Raw genomic sequence first — 17,885 nt, 5'->3', positions numbered from 1 at the left:
TTTTGTTTGCTTTACTGATTTACAATTCTGTAGAAACAATAGGTTGTGTTGATGGGCATACCAGTTTTGAAAGTTTCATTTTATTAATAAACTGTAATGATATGTAAGAGAGGATGATGTATATCACAACATGTATTGATACACACTTGTTACATGTACATCTATTTAATATTATAATTCACTCAGTTTCAGTAAAATGTTTATTCTAAAAAGCAATTTCTCTCTGACAAGGTTTATGTATTTATTACATTGAAACTTATTCTAAACCTGAGTATTCAAAGGAAATAAAGTTTTGAAACTGAAACCAAAACAGTTGAGAGGTTGAAATGTTGACCTCATTCATCAATCAGTTCAAAGGTCAGAGTTCAGGTGCAACCATTTCTACCGTAATAGAGACACTTTAGGTTATCATATCTTTACAGGCAGTTGCCAAGATATCAACCATGGTGGTCAGCAAAACAAATGTGATTCAGTGGGATATAATTTCTTTATTTTTTGCTGATAGATAAAACCCACCAAATTAAAGTGGAATGCACTTCAGGGACAGATATTCAAAATCTACAACTTTTACAATATATCTATGACATGAGCTTCAAAATGAACCCCCAAAAGTTACAGACCAAAAATAAAGTTTTCACTGGCTTTTGTTAAAATCTAAAATGTCATTTTTCTCCATAGAGCAGGCATGCTCTGCCAATTGACTTTGTAGTAAATACAGTAATTAGTCCCCTAACAACTCTGTTGTTGGACTCAAGTACTGTGTACAGGTATTACTAAGCCGACTATCAATAAACATATGGCAACAGAGGGTCAAAGAAAAGCTGTAGGTTTGGAATGTGACCCAAGAGAGAACTGGAAGAATTTGAATGAGTATGTAATGATGTACTTAAACAATACCGTACCTTTTCCATCCGATGTTTGTTTCAACCAATCATACACTTGCAGCCATTTCTGGTTGTAACCACTTTTCCTGACCATTGGATCCTTAATATTGCCAGACATTGGCGAAAATGGCATCTATGCTTTGACTGAGTGCCCGCTTGGCAAAGATGCAACACCTAGCCTATCATCACGTACAAAGAGTGTCCTTTGTATAAAGTGACCATTGTGTGAACGATCAACAGCTGAATACACTTCACGCTTTTAGAAGTGAAGTTTGATCCTCCTTTTATTAATTATTTCACACATCATTCAACCACTCACTTTTTGTCCATGCTAAAATCAGTTCACACTAGCGGGCAGTGACTCCGGACTTGTGTGACAGCCAAGGCTTCAGCGTTGTGGAATTGAAATAATAAATTGACCAGAACAGGCCATTGTCCATTAGCACAATGGCCGTCCCTTTGATTCTTCTCAGCAAAGACAAGTGCAACACCATGTTCATTGCACCTGATACTCCGGCCCCATTGTGTAAAATACCCAAAGCATTGAGGAGCACTGTCCAACCATTTCATACATTTTTGGCAATTGTGAACTCTTTAATCATCGGGCTCCCTGTGTTACCGCCCTTATTTTCAGGTACATGAGAACTGTTTCACACTTGATAAGCTCACTCCAATAAAAATGACAAAATTTCTTCTGTAAAACAATAGGTCTTGGCCACATCAAAAGAGTATCAGCATCTATGTAACAGGATCAGCAGGAAAAATATGGGACCGGGAGAAAAAAAGGGATGGGGACCAATCCTGTTAAACAGCCTGGGGAGAATATTGTATCAAATTTTCCAATGGATAAGACAAAAGAAATTTCACTCAAGCCATGAGAGGGAGACCTTCCCCAAAGCCGTCTTGTAGTCGCTTCCTCCGGCTGCTACCATTATCTTTCTTGCTGTCACAAAAATTTTCTACATTGGTGTCAGAGTGTTGTCAATTCACTATCTAGACTGTGTGGTATAAAATGATTGAATATTGAGGATGGCAACATTGACATTACTGCTGACTGTTTAATGAATGTTTGTAATAAAAACATTGTTGATGTATAAAACATCCATGTGTGTGTGTCCATGACTACCGGTACATGCATCATACTTGCTACAGCCTTAACTCACTTGACTCAAAAAGTGGTACATGTCCTATCAAAGTATTGGATTCAATTGTGATATTAAAATGATTCAATGGTTCTACCCTGTAGTCATGGTTACTGTATTGGTTTTGGACAGGGTAGCAAAAACACAAAAATCTGTCATGATAAGATTTATCAAAACTTGTATCTGGATGTATCGCCAATTTGTATACAGCTATCAATATCTGAATTGACGCTATATTTGACAAATAATGCCATGCAAAACAAAAATTGTCATATCAGCTACCATGCAGATAACTACCAACAGAGGCTCTCAAGTGTACATTATAAATTGGGCAATGTACATGAGAATTGCGTCTGTCATGATAGTTATTGATAGAATTGAAATATGGTATACCACAATTGCCTCCTTTTTGATCAGATTTCATTACTTCCGTACCTGGTGTTGCTACATTCATATACATGTAAACCTGCCACTCATCAGGTGTTCATATTCAAATTTGTATCTCCTGTAATTGATAGCTTGATTTTTATCAGGTAAGCCATCATAAGATAGCCGTGTAGCATATGGTTTCCAGTAGCTAGGTTTCCTCAGTCCATTCACCCTGTACAGCGTATGTGGTGTAGACAATTCTTTGCACGTCATCACCATACTATCAACATTTATGGTGTAACTATGTGGATACTATATACCAGGTTCAACAGATTTGTGTGTGTCTGTTCACATGAATTTTTCTGCCTCTAGACTACACGGCATGTTTCAGTATCTACCTTTATTGGGTAAAAAAAAAGGTGGATCAACTTTTGGTGAAATTCAGTTTTGATGTCGGACTCTGATGAGTGTGCAGTTTTGTTGCTGGACACAGACCTGCCTGACACTGCATTTGTACAAAATAGACGTATTCTCTGTAACTGGGTAAGAAAAATGTCACATCTTTCCCCGTATATTCTACCATTTTGAAATTTTGTCAGTTTTTGTCAAACATCTTTCTGTTTGAATAGCAGGTTTCAATTTCTGTGTTATTTGACGTATGGGTGCATGTGTATACGTACACATACGTTTCAAGGTTGACAGGCAAATACATGTAACATACTGTAAAATACAAACAACTATAGTTTCTGAAACTATTCAGTTTATGGGTCAGCATATCTACATGTAGTCACAACCACACTACAACGTCCTTTCAGCCAGCTGCATTATGCATTTGATAACTTGCCATATGGATATATGTACATACTGCATGGAATGTAACCTACCCATTGTACATCTGCTTGCTGTGCAGTGAGAAGTGACACACCTGGATATGACATACAAATTCCAACTGTATTCTTATCACTACATTTGATAGTGTACATTGTGAAAATAATACCAATGCCAACTTGTACACAGTCAGGTAATACTTTCCAAGGCACAATGACAGTATGGATATCTATTATAGGAGCAGTCCTCAATCCCTCCTTCTCGCCGTAGTGCTTGTTTATATTGACTATTTATGTGGTGTTAGTCCTTTATTCTCCTTTGAAAGTTATATACAGAGTGTAATTATTTTGGTTAGAGATGAAGCTGCAAACAAGGCAGCCCCTTTAAGGTAGAACGCGCCTCAGGGACAGATATTTGGACGCTCAAACGTTTACAATTCTTTTCTGATACACCATTTGTGGGTGTTCATTTTGAAGCTTTTGGCATAAGGAAACTTATTGTCAGCTTAGTTTTTTGGAAATTCGAAAATTTTAATTTTTCTCCATTGAGTTAACACAGGGATGGCAGCCATTTTGAATATTAAATATCAGTAAATCGTGGGTTATTTGTTTCTCTTGTACCAAAATTTGCGTGATGACCCCCTGATTTTTATTCTTGATTTTGAAAGAGAATGGTTGAAAGATTCCATTTAGGAAAATTTGAGCAAAATTTAAGTTTTTTACTTTTGAGGTGTATACTACCTTAAGGTAAATCAAATGAAGACCACTATACGGAGGTGGCCTTTCTGTAGAGTGTGGGTGTAGAATTACTTTTAAGTGTGGGTGGTGTGCTGAGTGGTGAATTTAGGAAAAGATAACGGTAATATTATTCAATATCATATATATCATATTTCTCTCAAAAATCATGACACATCTACATATTTAATATCTGTTGCAGATATGTAAACTCAGTGAGAGTAGATTCATTTCAAGCTGTGAGTCCAAACATTTTTTGACAAAGGTGGTCATTCAGAGTTGGATATGCTAAACATTAGATACTGGTAACTGAGGTTTTGTACTATACCAGAATGGGAGCATGTGGGTACTGACCACATAAGACAGGTGGCTTTCTATAGAAGGTGTATGTAATATACAAAATGTTATTGGATTCACAAGGTGACCACTATAAAGAGTTAACCTGTCTTACACGAGACCACTAAGACAGCGTTGAAATCTGTTCTTAATTATTCCTTCACAAAAATTAATGCCCGCTTTTTCAGTAAGAAAACCATGTTTATTCTCCTGTTTTGGTGCCACTATCATAGTCTGATTAGTATCAAGTAGACTGCATTTTAATTCCATACACATAGAGAACCTGTGTATACCATGATATGTAGTAGCCCTGCGTACGATGCTGTGTGTTGGCCGCTACAGCTAACACACAGCATCGTACGCAGGGCTAGCGAGAGAGTTGCCGACATCAACGGTTATTTACGAGAAGTGAGTAAAAGACTGGCATTTTTGGAAGCGATTGAGTAGCTTAGGTAGGCAGGGATACGACTTGGGCCCAAGAACGCTGAATTTCAGCAGTAATTTGGCTTTTTACGTCAAGTCCCGAAATGGATTTGAAGTCACCGACCATACGTACGAGTCTTTGCAGGGCTGTGGTGAGCGGGGCGATTAGCTGTAGCGGAACACACAGCATCGTACGCAGGGCTAGATATGTAGGTGAATTGATCATCTTATTCAGGAGGTGATCAACTGTACCTTTTAATCATCTGTCAGTGTACATTGTACTGCATATGTCTTCTGTCCAGTGTACTGTTCATGGCCGATATGCTAGCTACAATAACTTGCTACCTGCAATGTACATTATAGGTACAAGGTATATGGTTTTATTACATGCAATAAAACTGCCAATCTTTTACAACAATTACACTTGTTACAGTTTGCTAGGGATTGGAGTATTTATTACGCCTCTCCTTTGGTAACAATCACTTGGATTCATGATTGGTTGAAACTTGAACACACCACATAAACTCAAATGTGATGTAACAAGGTTTGATCAGATTAGCCCTGTCATACTCAAATGTCATGCTTTACACGGTGTTGTAGCCCTCTATATGTTAATGAACTTTAAGGTAGAATGCGCCTTGGGGACAGATATTTGGACTGTCAAACTTTTTCAAATCTTTTCTTATCAACCACATGTGGGGGTTAATTTTGAAGTCCTTTCAGTAAGAAAACCTTTCACCATCTTCGTTTTTTTAAAAATCGAAAATTTTATTTTTCTCCATACCAGCGGGGATGGCAGGCATTTTTAATTTCAAATATCGGTAAATCTTGGGTTATTTGTCTCTCTAGTACCAAAATTTGCACATTGACTCCCGATTTTTATTCTTGATTTTGAAAGTGAATGGTTGAAAGATTCCTTGAGGAAAATTTGAACGGAGGTTTAAGTCTTTTTACTTACGAGGTGCATACTACCTTAAGTTGTTGTAATGTGTATGTGCTGCCTTCTTTGTGACTGTAACAATTCCAAATAGAGGCTGTGGTTAATTTAAAAAGCTGATAAGGTACCTCTCTGTTTGCTATTTCAAGTCCATGAATCCCTTTGACATCAGACTTGTAAAACACTGTACCAGGATTAGTGTATTGCTTTAAATTTGCTGAAGTCGATGTCCTGCAATAACTCAACATCATAAAATATTAAGATTGAGTGCTAGAATATTTGATAATGTGTGTGTGTGCGTTGTAGGTGTACAATGTATGTTTATTTAAAGCCTGTATTACTTTCTCGTTGAATCATCTTTGAATATTGTCACTGTTTTGCATGTCATGCCTCCATAAACAACTTCCTATTTCCGATTTTTCAGTGGTCAACTTGTGTTACTGATTAGCTCAGAACCTAAATGTCAGAATGAACCGAGTGAACACAATGTTTACAATATAAAATTTATTTAGAAATACTGTACCCTGCAGTAATGACATATTAATGATTTATTAATCAGTATAAAAACATCCCCAGAGATAGAGAAGAATTATTCTTCTTAAATCACATCGTATAATTTTATCTCTAACGCACTACATTTTATTCACGTATATACAATATATCCTCACTTTCTTTACCTGTAAGTACCAGTGGACCATTATTAAAGTACATCGTACGTATGTTCTAAATTTAGGATACATGATTTATTTATTGAAGTGGTACATTTGTGAGAGAAGGCAGTGAAATGTTTTATAGTTAACAAAATTCTTAACTGATAAATGAAAATGCAGTACTCTTATGGTGACAAAATTGATCATTAAATCGAAATTTAAGTAATTGAAACAGATGATACTAAATTTTTAAGCTGTTATTTTTTCATACTCCACCATCTACCCAAAACCTGAGTTAATAATATCCATTGTTCATATATTTAAGCAATAAAGCACACCCAGCGACGGTATACCACGAAATATTGACCAGTTCATGACATATATGCACGAGCGATAGTGAGTGCATATATGAAGCAAACTGGTCAAAATTGAGTGGTATACCGTCGCTGGGTGTGATTTATTGCTATGATATCATAACAGTATATTGAAATTCTGGCATGGAACGGATTTTTGCTCAAGCTGAGAGCTCGCGCGTATGCCAGCCGTGGTATATCGCCAATATACCATGGTTCTTTTCGCGTCTTGACCAATCAGATTGCTGTATTTGGGCCATCAATATACTGGTATGATATAATATACTATCCTGGCCTTTTTTGTTTCATTAAAGGCGTGTGTTGACGTCAGATTGTCTTGCAAGGAAATTTACTTACTAGATTACAATTTCAATGGAAAACAAAAGGCTATGACACTCCATAATTCTCTTACAGACTAGAACAAACTTGATCCTGGGGAAAAGGCCCTGGCCTTTAAGACATATGCTATGTGGCTGTGCTGTGGTGTGCTGGATTATTTAAAAGGATATACAAATTGCCATGAAAAATGATGGTTTATCCAGTGATTTGGCTTTAAACAGGAACTTCCCTTATAAAAGCGGGATTATCATAAATCCATGCCAATGTTAAAAACAACGCTACTGATCGGACTTTGGTCTTTGGTCCCAGTATCCCATAATTTTGCCATGTTTCAGGCATTCATTGTCATTTAATCTTGCATATGATGTCTGTGAATACATAGCGACTACACTTGAGTCAAAAATAAACTGAAAAAATGTTCCGTTTTTTGTCGGAGAACGCATGTGTTTCAAAATGTGTTCCCTTTACGACCATTTGACCCCTCTTTTGCATATGTTATGAAAGTGCCCATCATGATTATTCAAATTTATCATACAGTCAAAGCAACGCTATGAAAATTCAAAAACTCCCTTCCAGTGTATGCAAATCGCTGCAGCATCAGTAATCTTCCTATTGTGCGCCCATGGCCCTGTAATTTCCCATTTAAATGCGGACACAATTCAGTAAACATGTAATGGTGCTTTTCTGTTGTATGTTTTGTGTGTGGTTACGTACAGTTTTTCAACAGAAGATCTGATACCGATTGTCCACATTTAGCCTTCCCATCATCTTTACACTACTATTGTAGTATTGTACCCCAATTATCTAAATGTAACAGATGCTCAACTCTGCCACCGAGAAGAACCAAAATTGAGTTTGAAAAGGGTTAGTGTGTGCTTCAGTTTGGTGGTTGGCCCTCTTGGTCAGAGGAGATTGGAGAAAAGATCAGCGAGGAATGATTGCATTCTGGGAAAATTGAAGGAGAGAATGATATGTTTAACGTTTCCCATTGGTCTTAATTTTGATCTTTCAGGGAAGAACAAGGAGCCAGAACAATGAAATGTGCAATTCACAGAGGTCATCTCAGAGGAACACAGGTCATGGTCAAAGACGACAGTCAGTCGACGATGACGACGAGGAAGAAGAGCTGACGTTGAAATATGGCGCTAAACATGTCATCATGTTGTTTGTACCTGTGTCTTTGTGTATGTTGGTCGTTGTGGCAACAGTCAGTGCTGTTACATTCTATACAACTAATGGTGGAGGATACTTGTAAGTATTCTTTTGAATTTCACATTCCACCTTATGCAAATTAATGACATGTTCTTATCATTATCAGTGTGGCTACTATTATCCTACCTACCATGCAACTGTCAGTCATGTCAAACATTAATTACTGATCATAAATCTGAGATGATATTTCACAACTTGAAGGGAGTATGCGCCTTGAAATTAAAAGACAAACTTTTGCTCAAACTTTCATTGAAGGAAGTTTCAACAATTCTCTTATTGTAAGAGAAAAACAAATTACACCATAATTTACTGATATTTGAATCAGAAATGCAATATGGCTGCCATCCTTGTAATATATGACTCTATGGCAAAAAATTAAATTTTTGACTTTTACAAAACTATGTTGAAAATGTTGAAAACTTTGATTAATCACAGAGCTTGAAAATTAGCCCTCACAAACAGTATACCCAAAAGGAATTTTACAAATTGGAGAGTACAGTGATTTTGTAACGGATATTTTTACGTGCAAAGTTAGCAGTGATTAGAGTGATGTAATACAGTATTAGAAAGTGAGCTAATGAGAATGTACATGATACAATTATAAAAACATGATCTTTAAACATGGTTAGGTGCAACCTTTCAAGTTGCTGTCATTGAACTGAGTATTCAAATTATTATCACTGAACCTGAAGAACTTGACATTGAATGTATGGACATGTAAAGGTGCACTGCCAGCATTTTCTGACATTTTACCTGCATTGTGAATATTGTGGTCCTAGTTACTATTTTGATTCACCATCCTTTTTGTGAGTTTAATCAGAAACAAAAGTCTTCACTTGTGACAAAAAACTTAAAAATACTGGTAGTCACTTGGACAGGTGAAAAATGCGGCATCAGATATTAATTGTTTGATTTGAATAGATTTGTGTCTGTTTCATTTGAAGATGAATACATGCCTGTTTCATGCATTATTGTGGGTTGAAATGAGGAACAGTGTTGAACAAATCCCTGTATCACGCTTTTCATCTTTGCAGAATTTATACACCATTTCACGAAGACAGTGGCGGAGCTGGTACGATAGCTTGGAATGCATTCGCTAACGCAGCTATCATGATTGGTGTCATTCTTGTCATGACTGTCTTCTTGGTCATTCTGTACAAGAAACGTTGCTACAAGGTAACCAATTAAATCAAACGTTACAAATCTTTCACCAATCAATGATCAATGGTGTAAGTGTGTACAATCAGTTAACATGCAGTACGGTGGTTAGAAAGGCCTAGCACTGTCCATTGGATAAGTTATGATCATTGTCAAGAGAAATTAAATATATGGTGGAAATAAGGATGAGGTATATTAAAAATTGTTATGAGAGATAATATGAAAATATGCTGTGATGATGTAAAGTAACTGCTGCCTTATACAATACTTTCATGCACATGATATATTGTTTGGAAGTTTCAGATATTAGATGTTGATGGTAATGCAAAATGCAGTGTAACTTTGTAATTTCGTGCAGTAAACCACAGTGACACAAATTTGTTGAAAATTCAAATTCAATGTTAATTTTCTTTTTTTAATTACAGTTTATACATGGTTGGTTGATTGCATCGTCATTGTTGTTGCTTTTCTTGTTTACATACATCTACCTACAGTAAGTACATTTTTACTTTCTCCATGCTTTCATCAAAGTTCAATGTCACCACAGACTGTGTTCACCTTGAAATTGTTGCTGTTGGAGGTGATTATAGCAATTGAGTATTCAGAGGCGGTCAGGAAACAGTGGAACGCGGTCAACAGCAGGTTAATCCTAGCTTAGAGTAATATTACTATCAGGCAGCTTTTACACTGATTGCATGTATCTTGAATATAAGCCTACAAGGCATTAGAGTGTATTTTGATAGCAGTTATTGAAAGCATTTTAAAATATTTCACTTTTGTGTTTGTTCAACAGATATTTTTACGCTTGCTTGCTAAACTGTTTTGAATTGATTAATAGAGTAGAGGTGTATATATATATATATATATATATATATATATATATATATATATATATATATATATATATATATATATATCAATACATACATGCATATATATACACACACACACGACTATATATATATATATATATATATATATATATATATATATATATATATATATATATATATATATATATATATATATATATATATATATATAATACAAAATTCTGAATTGTTAATCTTTCTGTGAGATATACGGACATCAATCCATGTTTTTCCTGCAATAATGGTACAGAAGTAATTGTCTCTTCATTTTCTCCATGAAGTATAATATTTGCTGATGTTTTATTTGTAGAGAAATACTGAGTACCTACAATGTGCCTATGGATTACATTACCCTCACACTGTTTATGTGGAATTTTGGCGTGCTTGGTATGATGTGCATACATTGGAAAGGTCCCCTGCATTTACAGCAAGCCTACCTAATCTTGATCTCTGCATTGATGGCTTTGGTCTTCATCAAATATTTGCCAGACTGGACGACATGGGTCATTTTAGCTGCAATATCCATTTACGGTGGGTGACTCCGCAATACTGATAGCAATTTCCATTTCTATATGCTTTATTTTTCCGTTTGCTCTCTCCAATTGTTTGGTAGTAATTGCCTTGAAATTGAAAGACTTTAACTTTTGCTTAATCTCTCTGTAAGGAAACTTTAGATCATTCCTTTTTGAAATGAGGAATAAAAATAAGGGGTCATTATGAAATCATTGTGCTGGATACATTTACCCACTATTTACTCTTGAAATTCAAGATGGCTGCCAACCCTTGTTGACTAAATTCAATTTGGGTTTTCACATAAAGAAGCCTGTGAAAGAAAGTTTACCCCATGAGTTTCAAAATATATCCAAACAAGTGGTAGATCAAAAAAATATTGTAAACGTGCCAGAGTCTGAATGTCTGTCCCCGAGACTCATTCTTGCTTCAAGAAATCTCACGTTCTCATGGGGGAGCGTAGAGAGCGCCCTCGACGACGGACCTTTCAGTCTAGTACTCATGCCATGTATGCAGATTAGTGGAGACAAAGCTTTGGCCACAAATTAAGATTTGTTTTCATAGAAGGTCTCTCACATGTACTCTAATAACTTCCCATATTAGTACTAATAATTATGCAAATCTCTGCCTGTGTCTACTTTCGTTGAATTGTACCTTCTTGTGACAGGAATCATATTTGTAGAATAGATTTCCTCTTATTCCAGGTTTGACCAATTTTATTCCAGCTGATATTCTATACCTTCAATCTTTATTGCATGTGTAAGGGATGGGAATGTTCATTAAGTAGCATTTAGCTGTTTTGAAATCGTGATGTTAAAATATTAGTTTGATCTTGTAAGTAAGCTAACAATCAAGTTATAATTTTGTCAGTTGTCATGAAAGATGAGATTTGTACAGAGAGTGTGATGAACACACATTTCTAAAGGCATGGTTGAAACACATTTATAATATGAATGTCTTCACAATAGATCATAAAGCCACAAGATGATATTTATTATTGATCTGACGTGTTCTTCATGATTCCTTCCTTTAAAGAAAGCTGTAAGGTGAACAAGATGTATTAAAACTAGACATCTATGTAATAACCTTGAAATACATTTTTACACACCAATAGATCTTGTGGCAGTTCTGTGTCCCAAGGGACCACTCAGGGTTCTTGTGGAAACCGCCCAAGAGAGGAACGAACCAATTTTCCCAGCTCTTATATATTCCTGTAAGTAAACTGAATATTAAAATATGAATTATGAATTCTCAATGCCGATGGTGGTTTCATAATATTGTAACTGTGTGACAGTCAATGAGTCATAGAATATAAAAAAAGCAATGTTTGAAGGGCAGACATCGGATTCACAGGGTTTCACCTTGAAATTTCTTATTTATTGATTTGACATGATCTGTTGATGATTTTAAGGTCAATCAATGACTGGTTTCATCAAAATAAGATATGCAATAGTGGTTGTAAAAGATAATGCCATTTTAAGAATTGTCTAGGACATATATTTTCAACCATAGAATTTTAGAAGACCACTTATATGTGATTGGAAATGTACATTTGTAAATGAAAGTCAGGAACAGAACTGGTGTAATAGTCTACATCTGTAGTATTCATTGGTTATCACTGACATATTATCTCCATAGCAACCATGGTGTGGCTTGTTGGCATGGCAGACAATGACCCAACTCAACCCAAACCAAAGAAGAAGAAGAAATCCAAAAAGAAATCTGACGCTGAACAACCTATACGGGAGCCCGGTAAGACTCGCGGTACGGAAGGTAAAAGAAAATGATAGTCAAAAAAATATCTCTCAAAAATGTTTGTATTGTAGCAGTGTGATAGATTCCTTGCTAAGATGAAATGCTTTTTTAGCTTTAACGTCGTCAACATACCTTTTTGTTGCATGAATTTTTTGATCCCCATGTCTTTTCCAAAATACTAACAATACTAATGCACTATCATTTTCTAACTTTCCCTGTCTTTGGTTTGGCGTTTTATTTGAAAAATTGGTTTTAAATATTTTAATCAGTCTTGCTCCTGGGGATAATTACGGCGAAAGATCACTAACTACCATTGCATGTGTCTATCTACATGTGTGATTCTGTCTGCTGTATTTGTTGCACCATAAGTTCCAGCTACTGCTCACCTGCATGTATTTACTTACCAATCAATTTGCCTTACCATCTCACTTGCTATTCCACAGTCTAACAAGGTACCAGTTGTGTTCACATCATTAGTCGCAGTGTTGTACCAACATGTATATTGCACACAGGGACCGCGATTCCTGATAGGTTACTGAATGCTGCTGTCAGAGCAATGAATTATTTCCAGCTGAATTACATATTCAGCCTGGTGTCATTTTACTTTCTTGCAAATCAAGTCACTTAATTTCATGCTTTGAAGATGAAATCTAACCACAGGATAAAGAGAGCAAGTTGTTGCAGATCAATATTTTCATGACATTGTTTTCATTACAGTACATGTACATTACACTCTCATGTTCATTTCACGTATAAAACTCATTTAGAAGAATAAAAATTGATACACAAGACTTTCTATCCCATTTGTGCTCCATCACAGACCATCAAGATTTGTAAACATTTGTATTCTTTTCTCAACGCCTACTCTAATATTTTCACTTTAAGTGATTCATCATCCTTCATAGCACATTCTCTCATGGATTGATTTTCACACAAGGTAGTGATGTTTGATTTTGAAATAACGTCAAAGTTTTTGTTACTGACTATTCAGTAAGTTGTCTAGTCTCTGTTGACATATTCTCAACTGTAGACGATGCCATGTACAATGAAGACAACGCTGGTTTCACCCATGACTGGGTTAATCAGAGAGATCAACAATTAACGCAGGAAATGGAGAGATCTGACACCAGTGTCAATTCCGAAGATGCCAGAGCTGCAGCCAGTGCATTGAGAAGATCACCAAGTCTGGATACATCAACACAACAAAGTCAACCAGAGGAAGAAGAAGAACGTAAGTGCTGTCATCACACGCTAGGTTTTGCCATCTACGATCAGAATATTAGACAGCTTTGAAGATTTTGGAAAAATGTCCAGAAGACACTAAGACACTTGTAAAAATTACTTTATGTCTTTGATTCTCTATTATCTGCAGAGTGACCTCAAAATTGAATTATTACTGAGACTGTACTCAAATGCACAGCTTAACTTTCTAATATTCTGCAACTATTATGTGTATGTGATAAAATGTAACTTTGTGTGAGTACTTATGATGAAAGTTTTCGTTGAGGGAGATCTGACCAGTCACAAAAAATTTCAAATGTGCCAACACTTTGGTTAGGCTACATGTGCTGATGTCACTCACTTCTCTATGATAATTTTGTATTTTTACCTAGGTAAACGGTCACAATTTTGTGCTGGCAAAATATTTTTCCGACGGAGGAAATATGTCTCCCCTCAATAAATATTTTATCATCAACTTGATCTAATAGAACATTCTATTGGAAATCTTTCATACAAAGTGTGAAATAGATGTGCTACACAATCATAAGTTTATGGACTTTCTTTCTATATTACAGGTGGAGTCAAACTTGGTTTGGGAGACTTCATATTCTACAGTGTATTAGTTGGCAAAGCTTCATCGTATGGTGACTGGACTACAACATTAGCATGTTTTGTGGCCATTCTTATTGTAAGTACAAGAAAATGTGTATTCCTTCATTACGTTAAGAATAGTCAACAGGTTTTCCATATTTTCAAAAAGGCAAACATTTTACTTTCAGTTGTATATTTGATAGCGTAGGTTTTATAATACTTAATCAGAGGTGTTTCCAACAGGGACAAAGCAAAACCAACTCAAGCACAAGACTGAATATATGATAACCTGTGATGTCCTTGACTTTGCAATGAAAATTGAAATGTGAAGGATGTATGGTGAGGGTATGGTTTCATACTATTGGAAATACTGTTATTAGTGTATGTTCATTGATACATTGGCAGTTTACTGTATGCTGTTATTAGTGTATGTTCATTGATACATTGGCAGTTTACTGTACTAGGAAGTTACTAGAGTATTTACTCATTTACAAGTATATTGACATATTCAGGATTTCATTTATCACTTCCAAGTCAACATTCTTACTCATTCTTTTCGTTTTCTTGTCAGGGTTTATGTTTGACGCTTCTTCTGTTGGCAATCTTCAAGAAGGCGTTGCCAGCTCTGCCCATCTCAATCACATTTGGTCTGATTTTCTATTTCTGCACAAGTTACTTGGTGTCGCCATTCACAGACAGCATGGCCAGCCAACAGGTTTTCATATGACGACAGTGTCGTGATTTAGTGTTACTTTTGTTTTTAGTGGGTTTTCAGTTTTGTTTTCAGACATGCCCAGGGAAAACTGTTAAGTGTAGATTTCAATGTATGGGTACAGAAGCAAGGCCCTCTGTCAGCAACAAAAACCTGCTTTTCATGTAGCAACATTAAGAATTAATTTTGCATTTGGATTTTAAATTTGTAAAGAGGGGTCTCTTCTGCACAAAGAATCATTGATTGTTGTGAGAATTTATTGAGAATTTGAAAATTAGAAGATGTAGCTTTCCCCCTGAATAATATTGAGAATAACCCAGATCATGGGCTATAAATAATCAGGGAGGGTCTTTGTTTGCCTCTCGTCATTAGAGTATGTGTAAATTTTCTATGATGGAGATGTGGTTGCAAAGTGCTGTGAATGATACTTATTTTGCCAAGGGAAGGAAACACATTTAGGTAGACTTCAGCATAACAAGAATTTTAGAAATGTATAAAGTGAAGCCATGTAGCAGAGTGTACTGAGTTTGAAGCTAACCGCATCTTGGAGGCAGAAATCTTTAGGTAATGCAGATCTGATCTGTGCTTATGAAATAATGTTTGGATAATTGAATGTTTTTTATTGCACTGTTTGTGTCATTTGCAAGAACCAGAGAATATTTTATGCGAAAAGAAAACAGAGAAAGAGTAATGAATTACTAAGATATAAATAACACAAAAGACTGAGGTAGAAATTAAGGTAGAATGTGTCTTGGGGACAGATATTTGGACTCAAACTTTTACACTACATTTTTGGTCTACCACTTATGGGGGCTCATTTTGAAGTTCATGGAGTAAATGAACTTTTCAGTGGCTAATTTTTGTGAACATCAAAAATTGCATATTTCCCCATAGAGTTGACACAGGGATGGCAGCCATTTTAAATTTCAAGTATCGTTAAATATTGAGCAATTTGTTCCTCTATTACCAAATTCCACATTGTGAACCCTGATTTTTATTCTCAATTTCAAAAAGAAATGGTTTCAAGTTTTCTTAAAGAAAGCTTGAGCAAAAGTTTAAGTCTCTCAATTTTAAGGCACATACTACCTTAATTGAACTCTTTCAAACCACAATCTTATTGGTTACAATTGAGCATTTTACATATGAGTGAGGATATTCTTTCCATGCAGTGTTGTGTGTCAAGTAAAGAATGTATTTAAAGAAATTTACAGGCAAAGTGACAGAGAAGTTTCAAATCCAATATTAACTTCAGATTTGATGCTGTTACCTTCTGAAGTAATTACATCATAACATGAGGTATTTTAAAATCGGAACCTGAGATCTCTCCCCAGTGGGATCTCTTCTTAAGATGCAAACTGATTTGTACATCTTTAAAGAACTTCATGTAGTGTGAGTGACTTTTCATCCTGGAGCAGCATATCATATTTTCATATTATTTTATCCAAAAAATGAAATGTCAAACTTTGTATCTTCGTGATTTGATGATATGATATGACAATATTCATGTCATGACACCAGATCATGTCAACTCTGTAGGTCACACTACATTAAGTAGGTCATGTCACCTTGGCAAGTCCTATGTGACCTTATCAGGTCAAATCACTACAGGGAAATGTGCCAATCTCGACAGGTTATGTGATGTTATTACATTTGACCATTACCATGTCTGCACTGTATTTGTGACAACAAAATTTCCTCCGAATTATGATATGAAGCGTCTCTCAAGAAAATAGATATGTTTGTTTGAAAATTGAAAAATATTCTTTTTCTTTAAAGCCTGCTGTGGTGTTGTATGTCCTGCTTCTGTGCTATATAAACATGAATCATCTTATTCACTTTTTTCCCAGTTTATTATTAATGGTAATGTTACACCTGTATTAATCATTTTTATATCACTCTTAAGAGATTTCATCGAGGTCAGCTAATATTTGCATCAAGAGATCGTTTTGGTGAACTCTGAAGAGGAAAGATTTTCTTGCATTTAGAGAAAAAAAAATAGACATGTACACCCTGATGAGAAAATCTATTGTGTTATCTCCCTTTATGATTACTCTCAATCAGTGAAACCATGCAATGTGTGGGGATTGTAAAGATTTCATTTATAATGGACTATGCTCTATGCTCATGAAGTTTGGTCTCTTAAGACTGTAACTTCATTATTGAAGATTCATGATATCCATGTCAAATTTGAGATGTACAGGCGTGAAAATCAAATGTTGCTTCTATGTTTAATCAAAGTTTGACCCCAACACCTTTGAAACTGTCATCTCACATGATTTATCAGGTATTGCTGAATAAGTAGGGGAAAAAAATTAGAACTCCCACAAAGTGTGATGTGTGAAACGAATGGCTGATATATCAGTGTTCAGGGGTTGTGAAGTACATTCCACCACTGGGAACAAGCCATGACTTTTTCCATAGAAATGAAAAAAAAATAAGTAGAAATTGTAGGTTAAACAAAATCATGTGGAATTAAGTGAATGTTCAAAATACACTATTGACTCAATGCAACCTTGTACTTTTGAATTTATAAAAATATTGTAAAACACAAATGACAGACTACATATGATAAAAGTCTGAAGAAGAATCTGCAGCAAATTTTGAACTTTTTCTTTTATGAAGTGATCAATGACTGCTGACAACCAAAGAGTTGATTGCATTGCTTTGAAATGCTTTGTTACCCACTACTCTCTATTTTGTATTTGAATATCTGTAGGTATATATGGAATGTAAAACTGTCGAAAAACATTTTTTAATACTTCTAGAAATGTATGAAAGCTTCTATCCAACTCGTGTATCTCATACCTTTTGGTAGCAAAGTCTTTTAGCAAAATAAAGCCTTAATTTCTGAAAATTGAA

At 35.4% G+C, this 17,885-nt stretch overlaps 1 protein-coding gene and 1 long non-coding RNA gene across 7 annotated transcripts in view; one reads left to right on the top strand and one right to left on the bottom strand.

Moving 5' to 3' along the window:
• The window catches only part of LOC139149261 (uncharacterized), a 19,871-nt gene extending 18,700 nt beyond the window's left edge, over positions 1-1,171 (bottom strand). Inside the window, exon 1 of the long non-coding RNA XR_011556093.1 lies at positions 903-1,171. This is a non-coding gene — a long non-coding RNA (uncharacterized lncRNA). The remainder of the gene's footprint in view (positions 1-902) is intronic.
• Positions 1-17,885, top strand: part of LOC139149260 (presenilin-1-like) — a 20,127-nt gene extending 2,242 nt beyond the window's left edge. Inside the window, exons 1-10 of one of the 6 annotated variants that reach the window (XM_070720901.1) lie at positions 2,607-2,938; positions 8,008-8,246; positions 9,242-9,383; positions 9,791-9,858; positions 10,548-10,768; positions 11,862-11,960; positions 12,386-12,511; positions 13,533-13,733; positions 14,299-14,411; positions 14,886-17,885. In XM_070720901.1, coding sequence (XP_070577002.1) covers positions 2,846-2,938; positions 8,008-8,246; positions 9,242-9,383; positions 9,791-9,858; positions 10,548-10,768; positions 11,862-11,960; positions 12,386-12,511; positions 13,533-13,733; positions 14,299-14,411; positions 14,886-15,041 — 1,458 coding nt within the window. In that variant the 5' untranslated portion in view covers positions 2,607-2,845 and the 3' untranslated portion in view covers positions 15,042-17,885. Of the gene's footprint in view, positions 1-2,606; positions 2,939-7,701; positions 7,860-8,007; positions 8,247-9,241; positions 9,384-9,790; positions 9,859-10,547; positions 10,769-11,861; positions 11,961-12,385; positions 12,521-13,532; positions 13,734-14,298; positions 14,412-14,885 lie in introns of those variants that run through there. The other 5 variants (XM_070720900.1, XM_070720902.1, XM_070720899.1 and 2 more) reach the window with 5 other exon arrangements.

This window comes from Ptychodera flava, chromosome 14 (assembly GCF_041260155.1).
Source record: "Ptychodera flava strain L36383 chromosome 14, AS_Pfla_20210202, whole genome shotgun sequence".
NCBI classification, from domain to species: domain Eukaryota; kingdom Metazoa; phylum Hemichordata; class Enteropneusta; family Ptychoderidae; genus Ptychodera; species Ptychodera flava.
This window is presented reverse-complemented; position numbering and strand designations above follow the sequence as displayed.